Below are 21,779 nucleotides of genomic sequence, written 5' to 3'. Positions count from 1 at the left end.
GTGAAAATTTCCGCTACCGCTTACCGCACTACAAATCCTCAATCTCTGATTGGCTGATTCATCCCGAGTCTTCTGATTGGCTTTAAATTACCGATTATCGATATAGTGGAAATTTCCGCGAATTCCACATTCCGCACCCTAATTTCCATGTACCGCATTCCAATGCAAAAATGTAATTTCCAATTAGAAATGCTGAAATTTCCGGTCCACGGAATCGGAATGAGTATCCCTTGCCACTGGCCCCATTTTCACATCTCATCAATAAGATGCATTTTCAGCTACCAGCAGTGGTGTAGCTAAGGAGCTGTGTGCCCAAGTTTTACAACGGGCCCCCCAAGCACTCTATACATAACAATTGATACGGCGCACCAAAACCTGCCAATGGCAACTACAGTGTCAGAGGTGCAAGAAGGGGATGGGGAACAGTTTGTTAATCATTACCACTATTCAAAGCATCTATAGAAGTGATTAATATGAGCACAGAATCAATAAAGAGCTAATACTGCAGTTGAGGGAGGGCCCTTCGGGCCCCTCTGGTCCAAGGGCCCCGATGCGGTTGCAACCTCTGCAACCCCTATTGCTACGCCCCTGGCTACCAGCAAGCAAAAAGACACGCAGGATAATTTTGACAATACTTTCTCACCTACCTTTTGATACTTTTTCAATTGTAGAGTGCTGAAAAAATATTTTAAACAGAAGATGGAAATTATCTCCTAGAAGAAAACTTAGTAAAAAAGGGGAATTGAATCAGGCCAACAGTGCCCAGTATATATGAGCCGTGTGTTTTAACATCTTGTTGATATATGGGAACAATGTCCGAAAAAGGCTCATTAGCCGAAAGCTTACTTTTTATTTTCCTTTAAGTTACCCAATAAATGGTATCGACCTGATTCAAAACTTTTTGTGTTGCTGGACGACCTGATTGTACTGTGTGTTGAACTATTCATGTATTTATGCTCCCCACGATTGTCTGTGTTGTACTATAAACAGTGCTACAGAAGATGTTGGCGCTATGTAAATAATAAATATGGTAGCGGATGACAATGTATACAGAAAGAAGGACCCTGTAGGACTCCATGCACAAGAGGCCCCTAATAACTTACACATGAGTCCTGGTTGATACCAGTAATGTATTTTAAAAGGAACTTGACGTAAGGAAGCTTCAGGCTAGATACTTACCTGCAGGTCGAATATCTTCAATGGGGGACAGCAGTGGAATTACTGAATGGACTGAGTACCAATGAGGCTCTATGGCATACAGAACCTTCCCTCTACATAGGTGAGTATCTAACTTTTGTATGATCCACTTCAGGTCCACTTTAATTCCAATATAGTTTAAAAAAAAATATATATATATATATATATATACCCAGTGGTGTGAAAAACTATTTGCCCCCTTCCTGATTTCTTATTCTTTTGCATGTCTGTCACACTTAAATGTTTCTGCTCATCAAAAACCGTTAACTATTAGTCAACGATAACATAATTGAACGCAAAATGCAGTTTTCAATGATGGTTTTTATTATTTAGTGAGAAAAAAACTCAAAACCTACATGGCCCTGTGTGAAAAAGAAATTGCCCCCTGAACATAATAACTGGTTGGGCCACCCTTAGCAGCAATAACTGCAATCAAGCGTTTGCGATAACTTGCAACGATTCTTTTACAGCGCTCTGGAGGAATTTTGGCCCACTCATCGTTGCAGAATTGTTGTAATTCAGCTTTATTTGAGGGTTTTCTAGCATGAACCGCCTTTGTAAGGTCATGCCACAACATCTCAATAGGATTCAGGTCAGGACTTTGACTAGGCCACTCCAAAGTCTTCATTTTGTTTTTCTTCAGCCATTCAGAGGTGTATTTGCTAGTGTGTTTTGGGTCATTGTCCTGCTGCAGCACCCAAGATCGCTTCAGCTTGAGTTGACGAACAGATGGCCGGACATTTTCCTTCAGGATTTTTTGGTAGACAGTAGAATTCATGGTTCCATCTATCACAGCAAGCCTTCCAGGTCCTGAAGCAGCAAAACAACCCCAGACCATCACACTACCACCACCATATTTTACTGTTGGTATGATGTTCTTTTGCTGAAATGCTGTGTTACTTCTACGCCAGATGTAACGGGACACGCACCTTCCAAAAAGTTCAGCTTTTGTCTCGTCGGTCCACAAGGTATTTTCCCAAAAGTCTTGGCAATCATTGAGACGTTTTTTTAGCAAAATTGAGATGAGCCTTAATGTTCTTTTTGCTTAAAAGTGGTTTGCGCCTTGGATATCTGCCATGCAGGCCGTTTTTGCCCAGTCTCTTTCTTATGGTGGAGTCGTGAACACTGACCTTAATTGAGGCAAGTGAGGCCTGCAGTTCTTTAGATGTTGTCCTGGGGTCTTTTGTGGCCTCTCGGATGAGTTTTCTCTGCACTCTTGGGGTAATTTTGGTCGGCCGGCCACTCCTGGGAAGGTTCATCACTGTTCCATGTTTTTGCCATTTGTGGATAATGGCTCTCACTGTAGTTCGCTGGAGTCCCAAAGCTTAAGAAATTGCTTTATAAGCTTTACCAGACTGATAGGACTCAATTACTTTTGATCTCATTTGTTCCTGAATTTCTGTGGATCTTGGCATGATGTCTAGCTTTTGAGGTGTTTTTGGTCTACTTCTCTGTGTCAGATAGCTCCTATTTAAGTGATTGGTTCTTGATTGAAACAGGTGTGGCAGTAATCAGGCCTGGGGGTGACTACAGAAATTGAACTTAGGTGTGATAAACCACAGTTAAGTTATTTTTTAACAAGGGGGGCAATCACTTTTTCACACAGGGCCATGTAGATTTGGAGTTTTTTTTCTCACTAAATAATAAAAACCATCATTGAAAACTGCATTTTGTGTTCAATTATGTTATCTTTGACTTAATAGTTAACGGTTTTTGATGAGCATAAACATTTAAGTGTGACAAACATGCAAAAGAATAAGAATTTTCACACCACTGTGTGTATATATATATATATATATATATATATATATATATATATATATATATATATATATATATACATATATACACATATACAGTGGCTTGCAAAAGTATTCGGCCCCTTTGAAGTTTTCCACATTTTGTCACATTACTGCCACAAACATGACTCAATTTTATTGGAATTCCACATGAAAGACCAATACACAGTGGTGTACACGTGAGAAGTGGAACGGAAATCATACATGATTCCAAACATTTTTTTATAAAGCAATAACTGCAAAGTGGGGTGTGCGTAATTATTCAGCCCCCTTTGATCTGAGTGCAGCCAGTTGCCCATAGACATTGCCTGATGAGTGCTAATGGCTAAATAGAGTGTGCCTGTGTGTAATCTAATGTCAGTACAAATACAGCTGCTCTATGATGGCCTCAGAGGTTGTCTAAGAGAATATTGGGAGCAACAACACCATGAAGTCCAAAGAACACACAAGACAGGTCAGGGATAAAGTTATTGAGAAATTTAAAGCAGGCTACAAAAAGATTTCCAAAGCCTTGAACAGTGGTCCGTGGGATGTTCAACGATCATTCAGAAATGGAAGGAGTATGGCACAACTGTACACCTACCAAGACAAGGCTGTCCACCTAAACACAAAGGCCGAACAAGGATAACGCTGATCAGAAATGCAGTCAAGAGGCCCATGGGGACTCTGAACGAACTGCGGAGATCTACAGCTCAGGTGGGGGAATCTGTCCTTAGGACAACTATTAGTCATGCACTGCACAAAATTGGCCTTTATGGAAGAGTAGCAAGAAGAAAGCCATTGTTAACAGAAAAGCATAAGAAGTCGTGTTTGCATTTTGCCACAAGCCATGTGGTGGGGCACAGCAAACATGTGGAAAAGGTGCTCTGGTCAGATGAGACCAAAACTGAACTTTTTGGCCAAAAGGCAAAACGCTATGTGTGGCGGAAAACTAACACTGCACATCACTCTGAACACACCATCCCCACTGTCAAATATGGTGGTGGCAGCATCATGTTCTGGGGGTGCTTCTCTTCCGCAGGGACAGGGAAGCTGGTCAGACTTGATGGGAAGATGGATGGAGCCAAATACAGGGCGATCTTGGATGAAAACCTCTTGGAGTCTGCAAAAGACTTGAGTCTGGGGCGGAGGTTCACCTTCCAGCATGACAATGACCCTAAACATAAAGCCAGAGCAACAATGGAATGGTTTAAAACAAAACATATCCATGTGTTAGAATGGCCCAGTCAAAGTCCAGATCTAAATCCAATCGGAAAAATCTGTGGCACGATCTGAAAACTGCTGTTCAGAAAAGCTATCCATCTAATCTGACTGAGCTGGAGCTGTTTTGCAGAGAATAATGGGTAAGGATTTCAGTCTCTAGATGTGCAAAGCTGGTAGAGACATACCGTAAAAGTCTGGCAGCTGTAATTGCAGCAAAAGGTGGTTCTACAAAGTATTGAATTTATGAAAAAATATTATTGGGTAAGATCCTTTATGTTGTGAAGGATCAAAACACAGTCCTCTTTAGGGGCAATCCACCTTGCCCACCGTGACTAGTATATTGCTTTTAGAAAAGGACTAATATAAAAATGCAATCTCAAAATTACAAAAATTTCCTTATAAAAAACTTTATTGACACATATACAAAAAAGTGTATCCAAAAATAGAAAATATATAAGAGCACAGTTCTTAAATATCAGATAGTGGGTCCTCTTAGAGCCAAAGACAAAAAAGCGATATCTGATTTAGCTTGGTAAACAGTTGCAGTTATAACGGGTATTAGTTTTCAAGGCAACGACACATGTTCGTTTCGGGCTGTGTAAATATGTATATGCCCTTCATCAGGCCAAAATACCCAATTCTACAAAAAGAAACAACAACATCACATTAGGAATCGCAAAACACATTTCCGCACAAAATATGATCAAAAAAAGGATCACAAGAAAAGAGGGCCCACCACCATGAAGGATTATGGCGTCTACACCAGGCTCAGTCCAAGAGCCTTATACGCCTGGGAGGTTAAAAGAAAAAATAGTACATAGCACTAACTTAAAAATTAGACCAAGGATTCATAGTACACACAAAGAGTGTCAGGATGAAGAACAGAACCACCAAACAAAAGAAATCGAGAAAGATAAAACTCCAAGTGGACCAAACAGAGTACACGCAATGGGGACTAGTAAATATCAGTCCTCATGTTAAACTGTTGGTCCTAAAGGCAGGAATGTACCCGGTGTGTAGGACATTATCAACAGTGCAAAAGGCATGCAAGTAGAGGGTAGAGAGCATAAGAGATCAATGCAAACCTGCGTGGCTCAATCAGGCGAGGAAAACCAGATAAGAATCAGAAATATACTGGGGACGCCTGAGCCTACCAGGCGTACAAACAACCTAAGAAAAAATATGTATACACATGAACATAGCTTAACCCCATGTAAAGATAATGTCAACACGCGTAACACATACTGCAAGGCTCCATAAAATGACAGTACAACTCATAATGGACATACAGATGGACATAAATAATAAAATGAACCTAAGCCCATGGATAATCATATCAAGATAATGCCTAATTTGCTCAGCACGTGGACAATTGTACATGTAAACCAATGATACAACCGCATATGAGCAGGCGGAAGTCTAATCAGAATAGACTTAGTAAACAAATGCATCATCCACATACAAAGCAAATAGTACCCCGACAAACCTAGCAATATATGGCCCACCGAACAAAGGTCAATAGAGATGGATAAAGCTGGAAGTATAACTAAAGAGAAGCAGCTAGGCATATCAAATAGAAGCTCTGGAACTTACCTTCCCAACAGCGAAGAAGACGCTAAAACGTGGGAACCCAGATAATAATGGCTGCTATGCACATTTAAATATCCCACAAGGCCCCGCTCTCCAAAGGATTAGCCAATGAGAAGCTGGCTATGGCAAGGCTGCATCAGAGCACGTCATCCGAACGGACGAATAGTCCGTATGGAGGCGTTCAGTGGGTGGAAACTACTACATAATGCGCTGCCTCCTCCCACCAGAGATGACGCGAAGCTCCCAGGAGTCAATGTGCATGCGCAACCCAGCGCTGGAACGCAAACAAAGGTACGTATCCAGCCAGGAAGCACTCCATAGGGCGGGGGAAGAGAGCACAGGCAGGGTCACATCCTATCAAACAAGGAAGGACCACGCTGGAGCGCAAGTAAAGGTATGTAACCAGCAGGGGCGTATCTTATTAGGCAAAAAGGAAAAAATACAAAGTGGCTTCTTATTAGGCAAAAGGGTGAGAGAAACTGGACCTAATTATAATATATAGAGCAGCCAAAAAAAAGCCATCCATAAAAACTAAAAAGATAGTTGATGGCCCCCACCGTATACCAAAAGGTCCCCACAGAAAAAGCAGATAACTAGATAGGGTGTCGACGCCACCTACTGGGGATGGTTAAGAACACCCAAAGTACTAAGTCTCTAGGGATATGTATTCTCATACGGGCCAAAAAAGAAATAGGGGGATAATAATAAGAAAGGAATAAAAATACTCTCCTGGGGACAAGGGATAATAATAGATACTCTACAAATAAAAACCCTTAATAGAATTAATCCATTGAAGGGGAATGTGGGAAGCAACCTACAAAGTTACTATTCTATGTAATAAGAATATGGAAGCCATGCAGTATACATAATGTCACACGCCCAGACATCATCAAAAATAGAAAAAATACCCGGTTTTCCTAGGACCGGACCGGGCCACCAGGAGGCAGAGACGTCCGTCATGGAAGGCAAAATTTCAAAGATGTTCAGTAGGATAAAGAGATCTGTAATACAGACAAAAAAGAAAGAAAAAGAAAAAGACATTAGGAACTGAGAAGGGCACATAACCTATTGTGGTCTATATTCAATATTGAGACCCGCTGGAGTCAGTGTTTGTAAAAATCTGATCCAGCGGGCCTCTTTATGCAACAAAATTGATTCCCTACTGCCACCCCTTCTCAGTGGGGGGACGATATCCAATACACAGAATCTCAACTGATTAGCCGAGTGACCCGCCATTACAAAATGTTGGGCAACCGGGGAATCAATTTGAGATGGTTCAAGCCCACGTCTCAAAGCCACATTAATTCTGGACCTGTGCTCAATGATGCGCTCCTTGACAGCTCTTGTGGTTTCACCTACGTACATTTTGCCACAGGGGCATTTAATGCCATAAACTACATACTCAGTATCACATGTGGCGTAGTGGGAAAATTTAACCGGGAACCCTTTCATGGGGTGATCGATACTTCTCCCCTTTAAGACAAGTTGGCAGCATGAGCAATGTAGACAGGGGAATGTACCCCTGCGTACCGGAGCCAAATGTCTCTGAGTTCCAATTTTGCCGGAACCCATGTCCGCCTTAATCAGATGATCACGTATCGATTGTGCCCTTTTATAGGCAACCATGGGCACCTGTCTAAATGCAGGTATCTCTGAGCTGATGGAGCGCAGAATTGGCCAGTGTCGCTTAACCACATTAGTGACTTTCGATGAAAGTATATTAAAGGATGTGGCCAAGATCATTCGGTCTTGAGTCCCATGTTCCTTGGTCCCTCGGGTTTTCCCCAACAAATCAGCTCGTTCACATTTCATAACATCCTTCTTAATACGTTCAACTAGTTTCTTAGGGTAATGCCTATCTACAAATTTAGATGTCATTCCAGACATGCGTCTTTCTACCTGTTGTTCCTCACTAACAATTCTACGTACTCGCATGAACTGTGATTTAGGTAATGATTCTCGAAGGGGCCTAGGGTGGAAGCTATTAAAGTCCAAAAGGGTATTGCGGTCTGTAGGTTTTGTAAACAAATCAAACGTCAATAGTCGACCTCTTTTGTATACGCTAACATCAAGGAATGCAATATGTGATGGATCAGCATTGAAGGTAAACTTCAAGGCAGTGGAAGCCCCCTGAAGTTCCGCGTAGAAGAGGTCAAAGGAGGACCGGGTCCCCGCCCATACCATAAAGATGTCATCAATGTATCTGCGCCAAATACAGGCGTGTTCCTTAAAAAGGTCATTGCGGTATACCCAGTCCTCCTCGAACCTCTCCACAAATAGGTTGGCATACACTGGGGCCACATTTGAGCCCATGGACGATCCTCTCTTTTGGAGATAAAAAGTATCCTGAAAGAGAAAAAAATTCCTCTCAAGGACTAATTCAAGGAGGGACATAATAAACTCAACCTGGAGTCCACTTACTGTCAAGTCACCCAACAAAGACTGTCGGACTGCTGCCTTTCCCTCAGTATGTGGAATGCATGTATAGAGTGACTCTATGTCTAGTGTAATCAGTAAACAATTCTCATGGGGTAAAATCAACCTGCTCGTTTGATTAATGAAATCCGATGTGTCCCTAATATATGATTTCTGATTAAGCATATATTTTCTAAGAACCTTGTCCAAAAAGATAGCAGTATGGCTAAACACAGAATCGCAGCCAGCCACAATGGGTCTACCAGGTGGCTGGTCAAGTCTCTTGTGTATCTTGGGCAAGCAATAAATGACCGGTGTTATAGGCTTATCATTATACAAATATTCAAAGAGTTTCTGGTCAATTATATTGCTGTCCAACGCATCACACAAGATGACTTTGAGTTCTTCCAAAAACATACCTGTGGGATTCACATCCAATTTTCTATATACCCCTTCGTCATTTAATTGTCGTAGTATTTCTGACATATAGTCACTTTTATTCATGACTACAACAGCTCCACCCTTGTCAGCTGGTTTAACTACGATGGAGGGGTTCTTTTTAAGGTTAAATAACGCCTCCTTCTCAGCTTGACTAATATTGTGTTTAACATAGGGCATAGTGCCCCTTTTAAATTCTGTTTCCAACTTGGCCAGATCTTTTTTAACTGATTTAATATAGGCCTCCACGTGTTCATTACCTTCAGGTGCTCTATTACCTGTAGGGACAAAAAGATTAAGTGTCTCTGCATCATATAGAGCTAAATTAGACACAATTCTTGTGGTTGCAGGCTGTCTAGAAAAGAAACTCTTCCATCTAAGTTGGTTGAAGAATTTTTCAAACTCAATATCTAAAGAAAAAAAGTCCGGGGTAGCTGTAGGGCTGAAGGAAAGTCCTTTAGATAACACAGATAATTCATCAGAGGTCAGTTGGTGATCAGATATATTAATCACTGGTGACAACTCAGGTTTCACGAGTAGTGACTCAGAGGCTATGTGTGATCCCGGAAGTAATATTCTCGTCTCTGCATCTGTCCACCGGTCCATCTGCCCACCGTGACTAGTATATTGCTTTTAGAAAAGGACTAATATAAAAATGCAATCTCAAAATTACAAAAATTTCCTTATAAAAAACTTTATTGACACATATACAAAAAAGTGTATCCAAAAATAGAAAATATATAAGAGCACAGTTCTTAAATATCAGATAGTGGGTCCTCTTAGAGCCAAAGACAAAAAAGCGATATCTGATTTAGCTTGGTAAACAGTTGCAGTTATAACGGGTATTAGTTTTCAAGGCAACGACACATGTTCGTTTCGGGCTGTGTAAATATGTATATGCCCTTCATCAGGCCAAGATACCCAATTCTACAAAAAGAAACAACAACATCACATTAGGAATCTTCTTCTTTTTAGGGGCAACGGGGCCTTCATCCTCTCGGCCCCCCAAGAGACGACAACCGAAACAGATGCAGAGACGAGAATATTACTTCCGGGATCGCACATAGCCTCTGAGTCACTACTCGTGAAACCTGAGTTGTCACCAGTGATTAATATATCTGATCACCAACTGACCTCTGATGAATTATCTGTGTTATCTAAAGGACTTTCCTTCAGCCCTACAGCTACCCCGGACTTTTTTTCTTTAGATATTGAGTTTGAAAAATTCTTCAACCAACTTAGATGGAAGAGTTTCTTTTCTAGACAGCCTGCAACCACAAGAATTGTGTCTAATTTAGCTCTATATGATGCAGAGACACTTAATCTTTTTGTCCCTACAGGTAATAGAGCACCTGAAGGTAATGAACACGTGGAGGCCTATATTAAATCAGTTAAAAAAGATCTGGCCAAGTTGGAAACAGAATTTAAAAGGGGCACTATGCCCTATGTTAAACACAATATTAGTCAAGCTGAGAAGGAGGCGTTATTTAACCTTAAAAAGAACCCCTCCATCGTAGTTAAACCAGCTGACAAGGGTGGAGCTGTTGTAGTCATGAATAAAAGTGACTATATGTCAGAAATACTACGACAATTAAATGACGAAGGGGTATATAGAAAATTGGATGTGAATCCCACAGGTATGTTTTTGGAAGAACTCAAAGTCATCTTGTGTGATGCGTTGGACAGCAATATAATTGACCAGAAACTCTTTGAATATTTGTATAATGATAAGCCTATAACACCGGTCATTTATTGCTTGCCCAAGATACACAAGAGACTTGACCAGCCACCTGGTAGACCCATTGTGGCTGGCTGCGATTCTGTGTTTAGCCATACTGCTATCTTTTTGGACAAGGTTCTTAGAAAATATATGCTTAATCAGAAATCATATATTAGGGACACATCGGATTTCATTAATCAAACGAGCAGGTTGATTTTACCCCATGAGAATTGTTTACTGATTACACTAGACATAGAGTCACTCTATACATGCATTCCACATACTGAGGGAAAGGCAGCAGTCCGACAGTCTTTGTTGGGTGACTTGACAGTAAGTGGACTCCAGGTTGAGTTTATTATGTCCCTCCTTGAATTAGTCCTTGAGAGGAATTTTTTTCTCTTTCAGGATACTTTTTATCTCCAAAAGAGAGGATCGTCCATGGGCTCAAATGTGGCCCCAGTGTATGCCAACCTATTTGTGGAGAGGTTCGAGGAGGACTGGGTATACCGCAATGACCTTTTTAAGGAACACGCCTGTATTTGGCGCAGATACATTGATGACATCTTTATGGTATGGGCGGGGACCCGGTCCTCCTTTGACCTCTTCTACGCGGAACTTCAGGGGGCTTCCACTGCCTTGAAGTTTACCTTCAATGCTGATCCATCACATATTGCATTCCTTGATGTTAGCGTATACAAAAGAGGTCGACTATTGACGTTTGATTTGTTTACAAAACCTACAGACCGCAATACCCTTTTGGACTTTAATAGCTTCCACCCTAGGCCCCTTCGAGAATCATTACCTAAATCACAGTTCATGCGAGTACGTAGAATTGTTAGTGAGGAACAACAGGTAGAAAGACGCATGTCTGGAATGACATCTAAATTTGTAGATAGGCATTACCCTAAGAAACTAGTTGAACGTATTAAGAAGGATGTTATGAAATGTGAACGAGCTGATTTGTTGGGGAAAACCCGAGGGACCAAGGAACATGGGACTCAAGACCGAATGATCTTGGCCACATCCTTTAATATACTTTCATCGAAAGTCACTAATGTGGTTAAGTGACACTGGCCAATTCTGCGCTCCATCAGCTCAGAGATACCTGCATTTAGACAGGTGCCCATGGTTGCCTATAAAAGGGCACAATCGATACGTGATCATCTGATTAAGGCGGACATGGGTTCCGGCAAAATTGGAACTCAGAGACATTTGGCTCCGGTACGCAGGGGTACATTCCCCTGTCTACATTGCTCATGCTGCCAACTTGTCTTAAAGGGGAGAAGTATCGATCACCCCATGAAAGGGTTCCCGGTTAAATTTTCCCACTACGCCACATGTGATACTGAGTATGTAGTTTATGGCATTAAATGCCCCTGTGGCAAAATGTACGTAGGTGAAACCACAAGAGCTGTCAAGGAGCGCATCATTGAGCACAGGTCCAGAATTAATGTGGCTTTGAGACGTGGGCTTGAACCATCTCAAATTGATTCCCCGGTTGCCCAACATTTTGTAATGGCGGGTCACTCGGCTAATCAGTTGAGATTCTGTGTATTGGATATCGTCCCCCCACTGAGAAGGGGTGGCAGTAGGGAATCAATTTTGTTGCATAAAGAGGCCCGCTGGATCAGATTTTTACAAACACTGACTCCAGCGGGTCTCAATATTGAATATAGACCACAATAGGTTATGTGCCCTTCTCAGTTCCTAATGTCTTTTTCTTTTTCTTTCTTTTTTGTCTGTATTACAGATCTCTTTATCCTACTGAACATCTTTGAAATTTTGCCTTCCATGACGGACGTCTCTGCCTCCTGGTGGCCCGGTCCGGTCCTAGGAAAACCGGGTATTTTTTCTATTTTTGATGATGTCTGGGCGTGTGACATTATGTATACTGCATGGCTTCCATATTCTTATTACATAGAATAGTAACTTTGTAGGTTGCTTCCCACATTCCCCTTCAATGGATTAATTCTATTAAGGGTTTTTATTTGTAGAGTATCTATTATTATCCCTTGTCCCCAGGAGAGTATTTTTATTCCTTTCTTATTATTATCCCCCTATTTCTTTTTTGGCCCGTATGAGAATACATATCCCTAGAGACTTAGTACTTTGGGTGTTCTTAACCATCCCCAGTAGGTGGCGTCGACACCCTATCTAGTTATCTGCTTTTTCTGTGGGGACCTTTTGGTATACGGTGGGGGCCATCAACTATCTTTTTAGTTTTTATGGATGGCTTTTTTTTGGCTGCTCTATATATTATAATTAGGTCCAGTTTCTCTCACCCTTTTGCCTAATAAGAAGCCACTTTGTATTTTTTCCTTTTTGCCTAATAAGATACGCCCCTGCTGGTTACATACCTTTACTTGCGCTCCAGCGTGGTCCTTCCTTGTTTGATAGGATGTGACCCTGCCTGTGCTCTCTTCCCCCGCCCTATGGAGTGCTTCCTGGCTGGATACGTACCTTTGTTTGCGTTCCAGCGCTGGGTTGCGCATGCACATTGACTCCTGGGAGCTTCGCGTCATCTCTGGTGGGAGGAGGCAGCGCATTATGTAGTAGTTTCCACCCACTGAACACCTCCATACGGACTATTCGTCCGTTCGGATGACGTGCTCTGATGCAGCCTTGCCATAGCCAGCTTCTCATTGGCTAATCCTTTGGAGAGCGGGGCCTTGTGGGATATTTAAATGTGCATAGCAGCCATTATTATCTGGGTTCCCACGTTTTAGCGTCTTCTTCGCTGTTGGGAAGGTAAGTTCCAGAGCTTCTATTTGATATGCCTAGCTGCTTCTCTTTAGTTATACTTCCAGCTTTATCCATCTCTATTGACCTTTGTTCGGTGGGCCATATATTGCTAGGTTTGTCGGGGTACTATTTGCTTTGTATGTGGATGATGCATTTGTTTACTAAGTCTATTCTGATTAGACTTCCGCCTGCTCATATGCGGTTGTATCATTGGTTTACATGTACAATTGTCCACGTGCTGAGCAAATTAGGCATTATCTTGATATGATTATCCATGGGCTTAGGTTCATTTTATTATTTATGTCCATCTGTATGTCCATTATGAGTTGTACTGTCATTTTATGGAGCCTTGCAGTATGTGTTACGCGTGTTGACATTATCTTTACATGGGGTTAAGCTATGTTCATGTGTATACATATTTTTTCTTAGGTTGTTTGTACGCCTGGTAGGCTCAGGCGTCCCCAGTATATTTCTGATTCTTATCTGGTTTTCCTCGCCTGATTGAGCCACGCAGGTTTGCATTGATCTCTTATGCTCTCTACCCTCTACTTGCATGCCTTTTGCACTGTTGATAATGTCCTACACACCGGGTACATTCCTGCCTTTAGGACCAACAGTTTAACATGAGGACTGATATTTACTAGTCCCCATTGCGTGTACTCTGTTTGGTCCACTTGGAGTTTTATCTTTCTCGATTTCTTTTGTTTGGTGGTTCTGTTCTTCATCCTGACACTCTTTGTGTGTACTATGAATCCTTGGTCTAATTTTTAAGTTAGTGCTATGTACTATTTTTTCTTTTAACCTCCCAGGCGTATAAGGCTCTTGGACTGAGCCTGGTGTAGACGCCATAATCCTTCATGGTGGTGGGCCCTCTTTTCTTGTGATCCTTTTTTTGATCATATTTTGTGCGGAAATGTGTTTTGCGATTCCTAATGTGATGTTGTTGTTTCTTTTTGTAGAATTGGGTATCTTGGCCTGATGAAGGGCATATACATATTTACACAGCCCGAAACGAACATGTGTCGTTGCCTTGAAAACTAATACCCGTTATAACTGCAACTGTTTACCAAGCTAAATCAGATATCGCTTTTTTGTCTTTGGCTCTAAGAGGACCCACTATCTGATATTTAAGAACTGTGCTCTTATATATTTTCTATTTTTGGATACACTTTTTTGTATATGTGTCAATAAAGTTTTTTATAAGGAAATTTTTGTAATTTTGAGATTGCATTTTTATATTAGTCCTTTTCTAAAAGCAATATACTCTACAAAGTATTGACTCAGGGGGCCGAATAATTACGCACACCCCACTTTGCATTTATTTATTTGTAAAAAATGTTTGGAATCGTGTATGATTTTCATTCCACTTCTGACGTGTACACCACTTTGTATTGGTCTTTCACATGAAATTCCAATAAAATTGATTCATGTTTGTGGCAGTAATGTGACAAAATGTGGAAAACTTCAAAGGGGCCGAATACTTTTGCAAGTCACTGTATATATATATATATATATATATATATATATATATATATATATATATATACATAGCGTTTCCATCTACAATATTCCACAACATTTTTAATGTGTTTCCACTATTTTCAGTATCTTACAATAGTAGAGACATTTAGTATGATAATATTAGCCTAGGAACAGGATAACTTCCTCACTCATTTTAACATGCGCAGGTCAGATTGCGGGAAAATCTCCCAGACACAATAAGATCCAGGGGAAGGGAGAGGAGGAAGAGAGGTGGGATTTATTGACAGGAAGTGATGTCATGAGACTGGAAGCCAGAAGTAAAATGGGAGGGCACTGAGAGGAGACATTGCTGGAACTGGCAGTGGCAGCAGAGGAGGTGAGAGATTTGCTGCTAGCAATTCTGAACTGGTGATCTGATTGCCATACGTGCCGTTATAATATATGTACATAGGCATGCTAAATGTTTATTATTATATCTGAACATCAGTATGTCATAATATCCAGTCACACAAATCTATAACAGTATCAGGTTAAAGAAATATACAGGTGATAATATAATAGTCTAATAATATGCAGATACAATGATATTCCTATAACAATAGCCATATCAGATACGTCCTCCTCAGGTTTTAGTATTTTCCGTACTCCGGTACGACTATGGGAGATAATTTTGAGCTGATCTGCACTATTACTGAAGCAAATTATTATTTAGTATTTATATAGCGCAGACATCTTCCACAGCGCTGTACAGAGTATATTGTCTTGTCACTTAACTGGCCCTCAGAGGAGCTCACAATATAAATTAATCCTTACCATGGCCATATGTCTATGTATGTATCGTGTAGTGCAGTGGTTCGCAACATTTTATTCATATGTACCCCTTTTAAAACTGTACTCACCAAGTACCCCGTGGCCTAGTAAACATTATCACAAGTACCCCTTAACAAATATATATATATATATATAAAAGCATTAACTATTGCTTTTAATTAGCTAAAATACTAATTTGGTGATCTATTTTCTCAAATAGCTCATCAGGGGTGGTCTGTATGGCTGATATTATTGTGAAACCCCTTCCACAGTTTGCTGTCTGTGAACCTCTTTGCATTGTGGGAAATAACATAAACAAGCAGTATCTCCCACTGTGCATAGAAATCTCAGTAAATGAACATTACTTACAGATCACCTGGCAGAACTAAATATGTCACCATGAGTGATACATTTCAAAATGTAAATCAGGGAGAGGAAAGATCTTACAATAGGCAGACACTGACTAAATAATCTATAAATTAATATTGTAAAAAATAAGCAATTTTATTCATTGTGTTATTATCACTACAGTTGGAAAAGGATAATTAGAACAGGTCTTTGGAACTGTTTATTATTGCTTATTACATGAACTTTAATGTGTTTAACAATTATAAGGAGAGAAAAAAACGTGTTTGTGGAGTCTTAGAGAGACTACAGTTCGTTTTCATTTAAAGTGTCCTTTAGAATCCTCCTTGTGTCTCTTACCTGTTCATGCACCTCCATTACCGTATACCCATCCTATGGATCTGAGTGAACTCGACTTGCCTAATCTCCATGCTCCCATCCAGTGACTGACTAAGCATTACCATATATACTGTGCTGCGTAATCTGGTTTTCTTGTATTCCCGTATTGTATTATTGCTGTTTGTCACCCCTAAATATTGTCTGTAACCTGTTGGCACTTTATAAATAAAATAAATAAATAAATAAAATGGACCTAAACCCAGAAAGAAAACACAGAGAAATACACCCTGTATGTATGTAGAGAGTTAAGCCTGTCTAATTCCCCCTCATCTGCCACTAATCACAAGTTATAATTTGATCCCTCGGCTGCATCAGCTGACTGCCACGACAGAGAGGCTAATTTGAGAGCACAGGATGTTAACAATATATCTTATTTTTTGAAAACATGCAGTTGAAATAAATCTGCAGTGTATCAGCTGTAACGCAGAAATGTTTTTATTTAAAGGTTATTATACTGATGCTTATCTTTTAGAGCAGAGAGGACGTTTTGAGTCCAGGTCTCCTTTGAGTGGCGCTGTTTTGGAAAATGTATATCCATTCTGTTAATGTATCTCAAACTAATCTTTGTTTTTGTCTTTTTAGGATGTCGCCATCTATTTCTCCATGTAGGAGTAATGGCATTTAGAGGAAAGACCTCTATAGAAATGTTATGATGGAGAATCAGCCGCCCCTCACATCACCGGGTAAGAGGAGACTTTCATTTATTGTAAAGCAGAGAGCAGTACAGAGGCTCCATCTAGATCCCCCATTATCTGATAAATGCATAGAGACAAAGTATTCAGTCAGGGTGTGTGTTTCCCACAGGTGGATCCAGTAACAGAAACCCACCAGAGGGATGTACAGGTCCTCTTTATTCCCAGGATTGTCCACAGGAAGATCCCACCTTCCCCCACCATTATCAGGTAGGTGGAACATGATGTCTAAAACTGATAAGTGGCTATAAAAGGTACACAATACTGTATGTATAAAATATATGTCTTCAGAAGTATTTTGTGGTTTTAGGGTGGGAAACCAGAGAATACAAAAGCTGAGGAAGAGCTGAAGCATGGGCGGTTTACAGAGGAAGGTGACATAATGAGGACAATCATAGAAGAAGAGACATATGTAAGGAGTGATCAGCAGACTATGGAGGAGGGTGACACGATAAGGACAAATATACCGGAAGATGAAGAGCCGTATGTGAGGAGTAATCGGCAGTCTATGGAAGAGGGTGACCTGATGAGGACAAACAAAGAAGAAGAGACTTATATGAGGAGTGATCAGCAGTCTACAGAGGAGAGAGAATCAATGAGGACAATCAAACAGGAGGAAGAAGAGACATATGTGAGAAGTAATCAGCAACCAATGGAAGAGAACATAATGATGGTGATTATTAAAGAGGAGGAATTTTCGGAAGATGTTGACACAGGTAAAAACAGATACTCATAATGCAGTACTATTGGATGAGTTTGCTTTTGTTCTAAAATACAAGCTTGTAATTGCCATTGTTTACAAAACAAAAGTAACAGTATAACTTCATAGTACCAACAAATGAGGAGGAGATACTGTACACCATATGAAAGGCCCATCTCCATTCCTCAGTATAACATCATAGTACCAACAAATGGGGAGGAGATACTGTACACCATATGAAAGGCCCATCTCCATTCCTCAGTATAACATCATAGCACCAACAAATGAGGAGGAGATACTGTACACCATATGAAAGGTCCGTCTCAATTCCTCAGTATAACATCATAGCACCAACAAATGAGGAGATACTGTACACCATATGAAAGGTACATCTCCATTCCTCAGTATAACATCATAGTACCAACAAATGAGGAGGAGATACTGTACACCATATGTAAGGCCCATCTCCATTCCTCAGTATAACATCATAGTACCAACAACTGAGGAGGAGATACTGTACACCATATGAAGGACCCATCTCCATTCCTCAGTATAACATCATAGTACCAACAAATGAGGAGGAGATACTGTACACCATATGAAAGGCCCGTCTTCATTCCTCAGTATAACATCATTGTACCAACAAATGAGGAGATACTGTACACCATATGAAAGGCTCATCTCCATTCCTCAGTATAACATCATAGTACCAACAAATGAGGAGGAGATACTGTACACCATATGAAAGACCCATCTCCATTCCTCAGTATAACATCATAGTACCAACAAATGAGGAGGAGATACTGTACACCATATGAAGGACCTATCTCCATTCCTCAGTATAACATCATAGTACCAACAAATGAGGGGGAGATACTGTACACCATATGAAAGGCCCGTCTTCATTCCTCAGTATAACATCATTGTACCAACAAATGAGGAGATACTGTACACCATATGAAAGGCCCATCTCCATTCCTCAGTGTAACATCATATCACCAACAAATGAGAAGATACTGTACACCATATGAAAGGTCCATCTCCATTCCTCCATTTCTCAGTATAACATCATAGTACCAACAAATGAGGAGGAGATACTGTACACCATATGAAAGGCCAATCTCCATTCCTCAGTATAACATCATAGTACCAACAAATGAGGAGGAGATGCTGTACACCATATGAAAGCTCCATCTCCATTCCTCAGTATAACATCATTGTACCAACAAATGAGGAGGATATACTGTACACCATATGAAAGGCCCATCTCCATTCCTCAGTATAACATCATAGTACCAACAAATGAGGAGGAGATACTGTACACCATATGAAAGGTTCATCTCCATTCCTCCATTTCTCAGTATAACATCATAGTACCAACAAATGGGGAGGAGATACTGTACACCATATGAAAGGCCCATTTCCATTCCTCAGTATAACATCATAGTACCAACAAATGAGGAGGAGATACTGTACACCATATGAAAGGTCCATCTCCATTCCTCAGTATAACATCATAGTACCAACAAATGAGGAGGAGATACTGTACACCATATGTAAGGCCCATTTCCATTCCTCAGTATAACATTATAACACTAACACATGAGGAGGAGATACTGTACACCATATGGAAGTAACAATAGTAACAACAAATGAGGAGGTGATAGTGGTTTGGTCAAGCCAGTTCTAGGACATGGTGACTGCCATGCCAACATACATAACTCCTCACTGCAGAACATGAAAGAGTAACATGTAAATGTTTCCCTCCAGCAGGGCAAAACAATGTTTGGAGCACCTCTGACGAACATCTCACGTCACTTCCAGATGATAACGCAGAAGATAACAGCGTCACACAATCTTCTCCAGGGGAAAACCCCATTACCGGAAACTTTCATCACAGAGCATACAGTCCAGATAGGGGAACAGCTCCCTCTAGTGGTGAAGAGTCTGATGACACATCACAAGCTGTCACCTCAAGTCTTCATCCACCATTTCCCCGAGATGTTACCACAACAAAGCCTTGCAATCGGAGGGGTTCTTCCCGTGGGAGACCACCTCGCGTTCCAGCTAGAAATACTGAAAGATTTCCATGTACTGAATGCAGCAAACGCTGTAAGTCTGAAGCAGAGCTCATTGCACACCAGAAGATGCACGTACACAAGCGGCCATTTTCATGTGCAGAGTGTGGGAAATGTTTTAGATGGAAGTCAGAGCTTGTTAGGCACAAGAGAGTTCACACTGGCGAAAAGCCCTTTTTGTGTTCTAGATGTAAAAGATCCTTTTCAGACAAGGGGAGTCTCAGAAGCCATTTCAAACTCCACACTGGTTAAAAGCCATTTTCCTGTTTCTGGTGGTGCAAACATTTGTCAGAGAACAGCAGCATGAACAGAATGTATAAGAACCAGACTGGAGAGAAGTCATTTCATTGGCCAGATTGTGGGAAATGCTTCAGTCAGTTTAAAAAAAAAACCTGACCAGGGAGGTCACATAGGTTAACCTCCTCAGCAATGTTCAGAGTGCTGGTAATTTTCCATTGCAAAGGGAAACCACCTTAGGCACCAGGGCAGGGCATTTACACAGGTGAGTATTCTTTTCCCCTCTTTGGTGGAAATCTGTTGCCTCCTTTGTCCTCTCTGGAGACTCCAGAGTCCAGACTGATTATTGGACTGTAAATGAGCATCATTAAACTTGTAAGGTTCTCCATATGTTCTTCTCTCCTGTAAACCCACCAGAAGGCACCTCCTTCCACCTCCAATGCTGTAAATATGTTAAAGTGGCCTTGATTCATAAAACTGTTCTGCTATAGCAGTGTGAGCTCTATGACAGCAGCGCAACCTAAATCCAGGGCTGTGCCAAGATGACAAGGGCAAGGTATACAGTGGTGTGGCCCTAGATCAGAGGAGGGGTGATTGGGAGGGATTGGTTAAGGAGTTGAACAGCTTGGGGAAAGAAGGAGTTCCTGTGTCTATTGGTCTTGGTGGGTAAGGACCTGTAGCGGCGCCCCAAGGTGAGAAGATCTAGATAACGGTTGCCAGAATGAGAGGGGTCTTTTGCAATTCTGATGGCCCTGGAACACAGTCTGGAGGAGTAGAGAAGGTCAAGTGGTGGGAGAGGGGTGCCGATGATCCTCTTTGCGGTATTTATGACTCATTGTAGCTTATACCTGTCGCTAGCAGAGGCCCCTGTGTACCATACAATGATGGAGGAGCATATAATCGACTCAATTGTAGCAGAGTAGAAGCAGGTAAGAAGACATTGTGACATTCCAAATTTTCTCAATTGACGCAGAAAGAACAGCCGTTGTTGGGCTTTCTTCTGTTTTTTGGTGACATTCTCCCCCCACCTTAGGTCACTGGAGATGGTGGTTCCCAGAAAGCGGGCGTATGGGACTCTCTGTACCTTCGATGAAGACCGGGGTGGGGGGGGAGTTCAGGGGGTCTTTTCCTAAAGTCGATTATCAGCTCTGCAGTTTTAGCTGTGTTTAGGACAAGCTTGTTTGCCTTGCACCAGTAGCAGATATTCTCGATCTCTTGGCAGTAGGCTTGTTCGCCGCTCTTGTCAATAAGGCCAAGGATGGTGGTGTAATTCGCAAACTTGATGGCCTTGACAGAGTTGTTCGATGAGGTGCAGTAGTTTGTGTACAACGAGAACAGGAGTGGGGACAGGACACACCCTTGGGGGGCACCTGTGTTGGTGACTCGCTCCTGTGAGGAGAAGGTCCCGAGCTTGACTACCTGGATCCTGTTTGTTAGAAAGTGTCTCAGCCAACAGCAGAGACTGGGTTGTACATTGAGGTGAACTAGCTTGTCGAAGAGGATATCTGGGCTGATGGCAGGGGCTTAACAATAGACCCTGCAAGGGATGCAGCCTCAGGGGAAGGGGGGGGGGGCAGAAGAGTCAGAGGACCTCATGGGGGGAGGAGTTTATTTTCTCAGTCCTGAGAGACTGACTACTAAGGTCACGGAGAGAAAAAGCTTTCTGCTCTGCACAATTTTTCTAATGTCTGCATCTGCTCAGCCACTGATAACAGAATTATACAAAGATTTGTAGAAAAAGATTTGTAGACAGTCCCTATTCAGTATGCAGCAGGCTCTTGTATGCAGAGTCCTGCCCTCAGCCATTCTACCCTGTCCCAAAGTTCTGTGAACTGTAGTGATGCTGGAGGAGTCTGCAGAGCCAGTTCTGCTTCATCAGAGGAGGACAGAGGGAGTGTAATAAGCGGTGGCTGGGAGCACACTCGTCTTTCG

General features: G+C 41.4%; 1 protein-coding gene across 3 annotated transcripts in view; it reads left to right on the top strand.

Annotated features, from left to right (window-relative positions):
* LOC137535189 (zinc finger protein 501-like) overlaps nt 1-21,411 on the top strand; it is a 28,107-nt gene extending 6,696 nt beyond the window's left edge. Inside the window, exons 1-5 of one of the 3 annotated variants that reach the window (XM_068257003.1) lie at nt 14,915-14,962; nt 16,723-16,823; nt 16,945-17,042; nt 17,143-17,548; nt 19,303-21,411. In XM_068257003.1, coding sequence (XP_068113104.1) covers nt 16,790-16,823; nt 16,945-17,042; nt 17,143-17,548; nt 19,303-19,862 — 1,098 coding nt within the window. In that variant the 5' untranslated portion in view covers nt 14,915-14,962; nt 16,723-16,789 and the 3' untranslated portion in view covers nt 19,863-21,411. Of the gene's footprint in view, nt 1-14,914; nt 14,963-16,722; nt 16,824-16,944; nt 17,043-17,142; nt 17,549-19,302 lie in introns of those variants that run through there. The other 2 variants (XM_068257004.1, XM_068257002.1) reach the window with 2 other exon arrangements.
* Nucleotides 21,412-21,779: the final 368 nt, after the last annotated feature.

The sequence above is a fragment of the Hyperolius riggenbachi genome, chromosome 10 (genome assembly GCF_040937935.1).
Source record: "Hyperolius riggenbachi isolate aHypRig1 chromosome 10, aHypRig1.pri, whole genome shotgun sequence".
NCBI lineage: Eukaryota > Metazoa > Chordata > Amphibia > Anura > Hyperoliidae > Hyperolius > Hyperolius riggenbachi.
The sequence above is the reverse complement of the archived record's forward strand: the minus strand, read 5'-3'. Positions and strand labels throughout refer to the sequence as shown.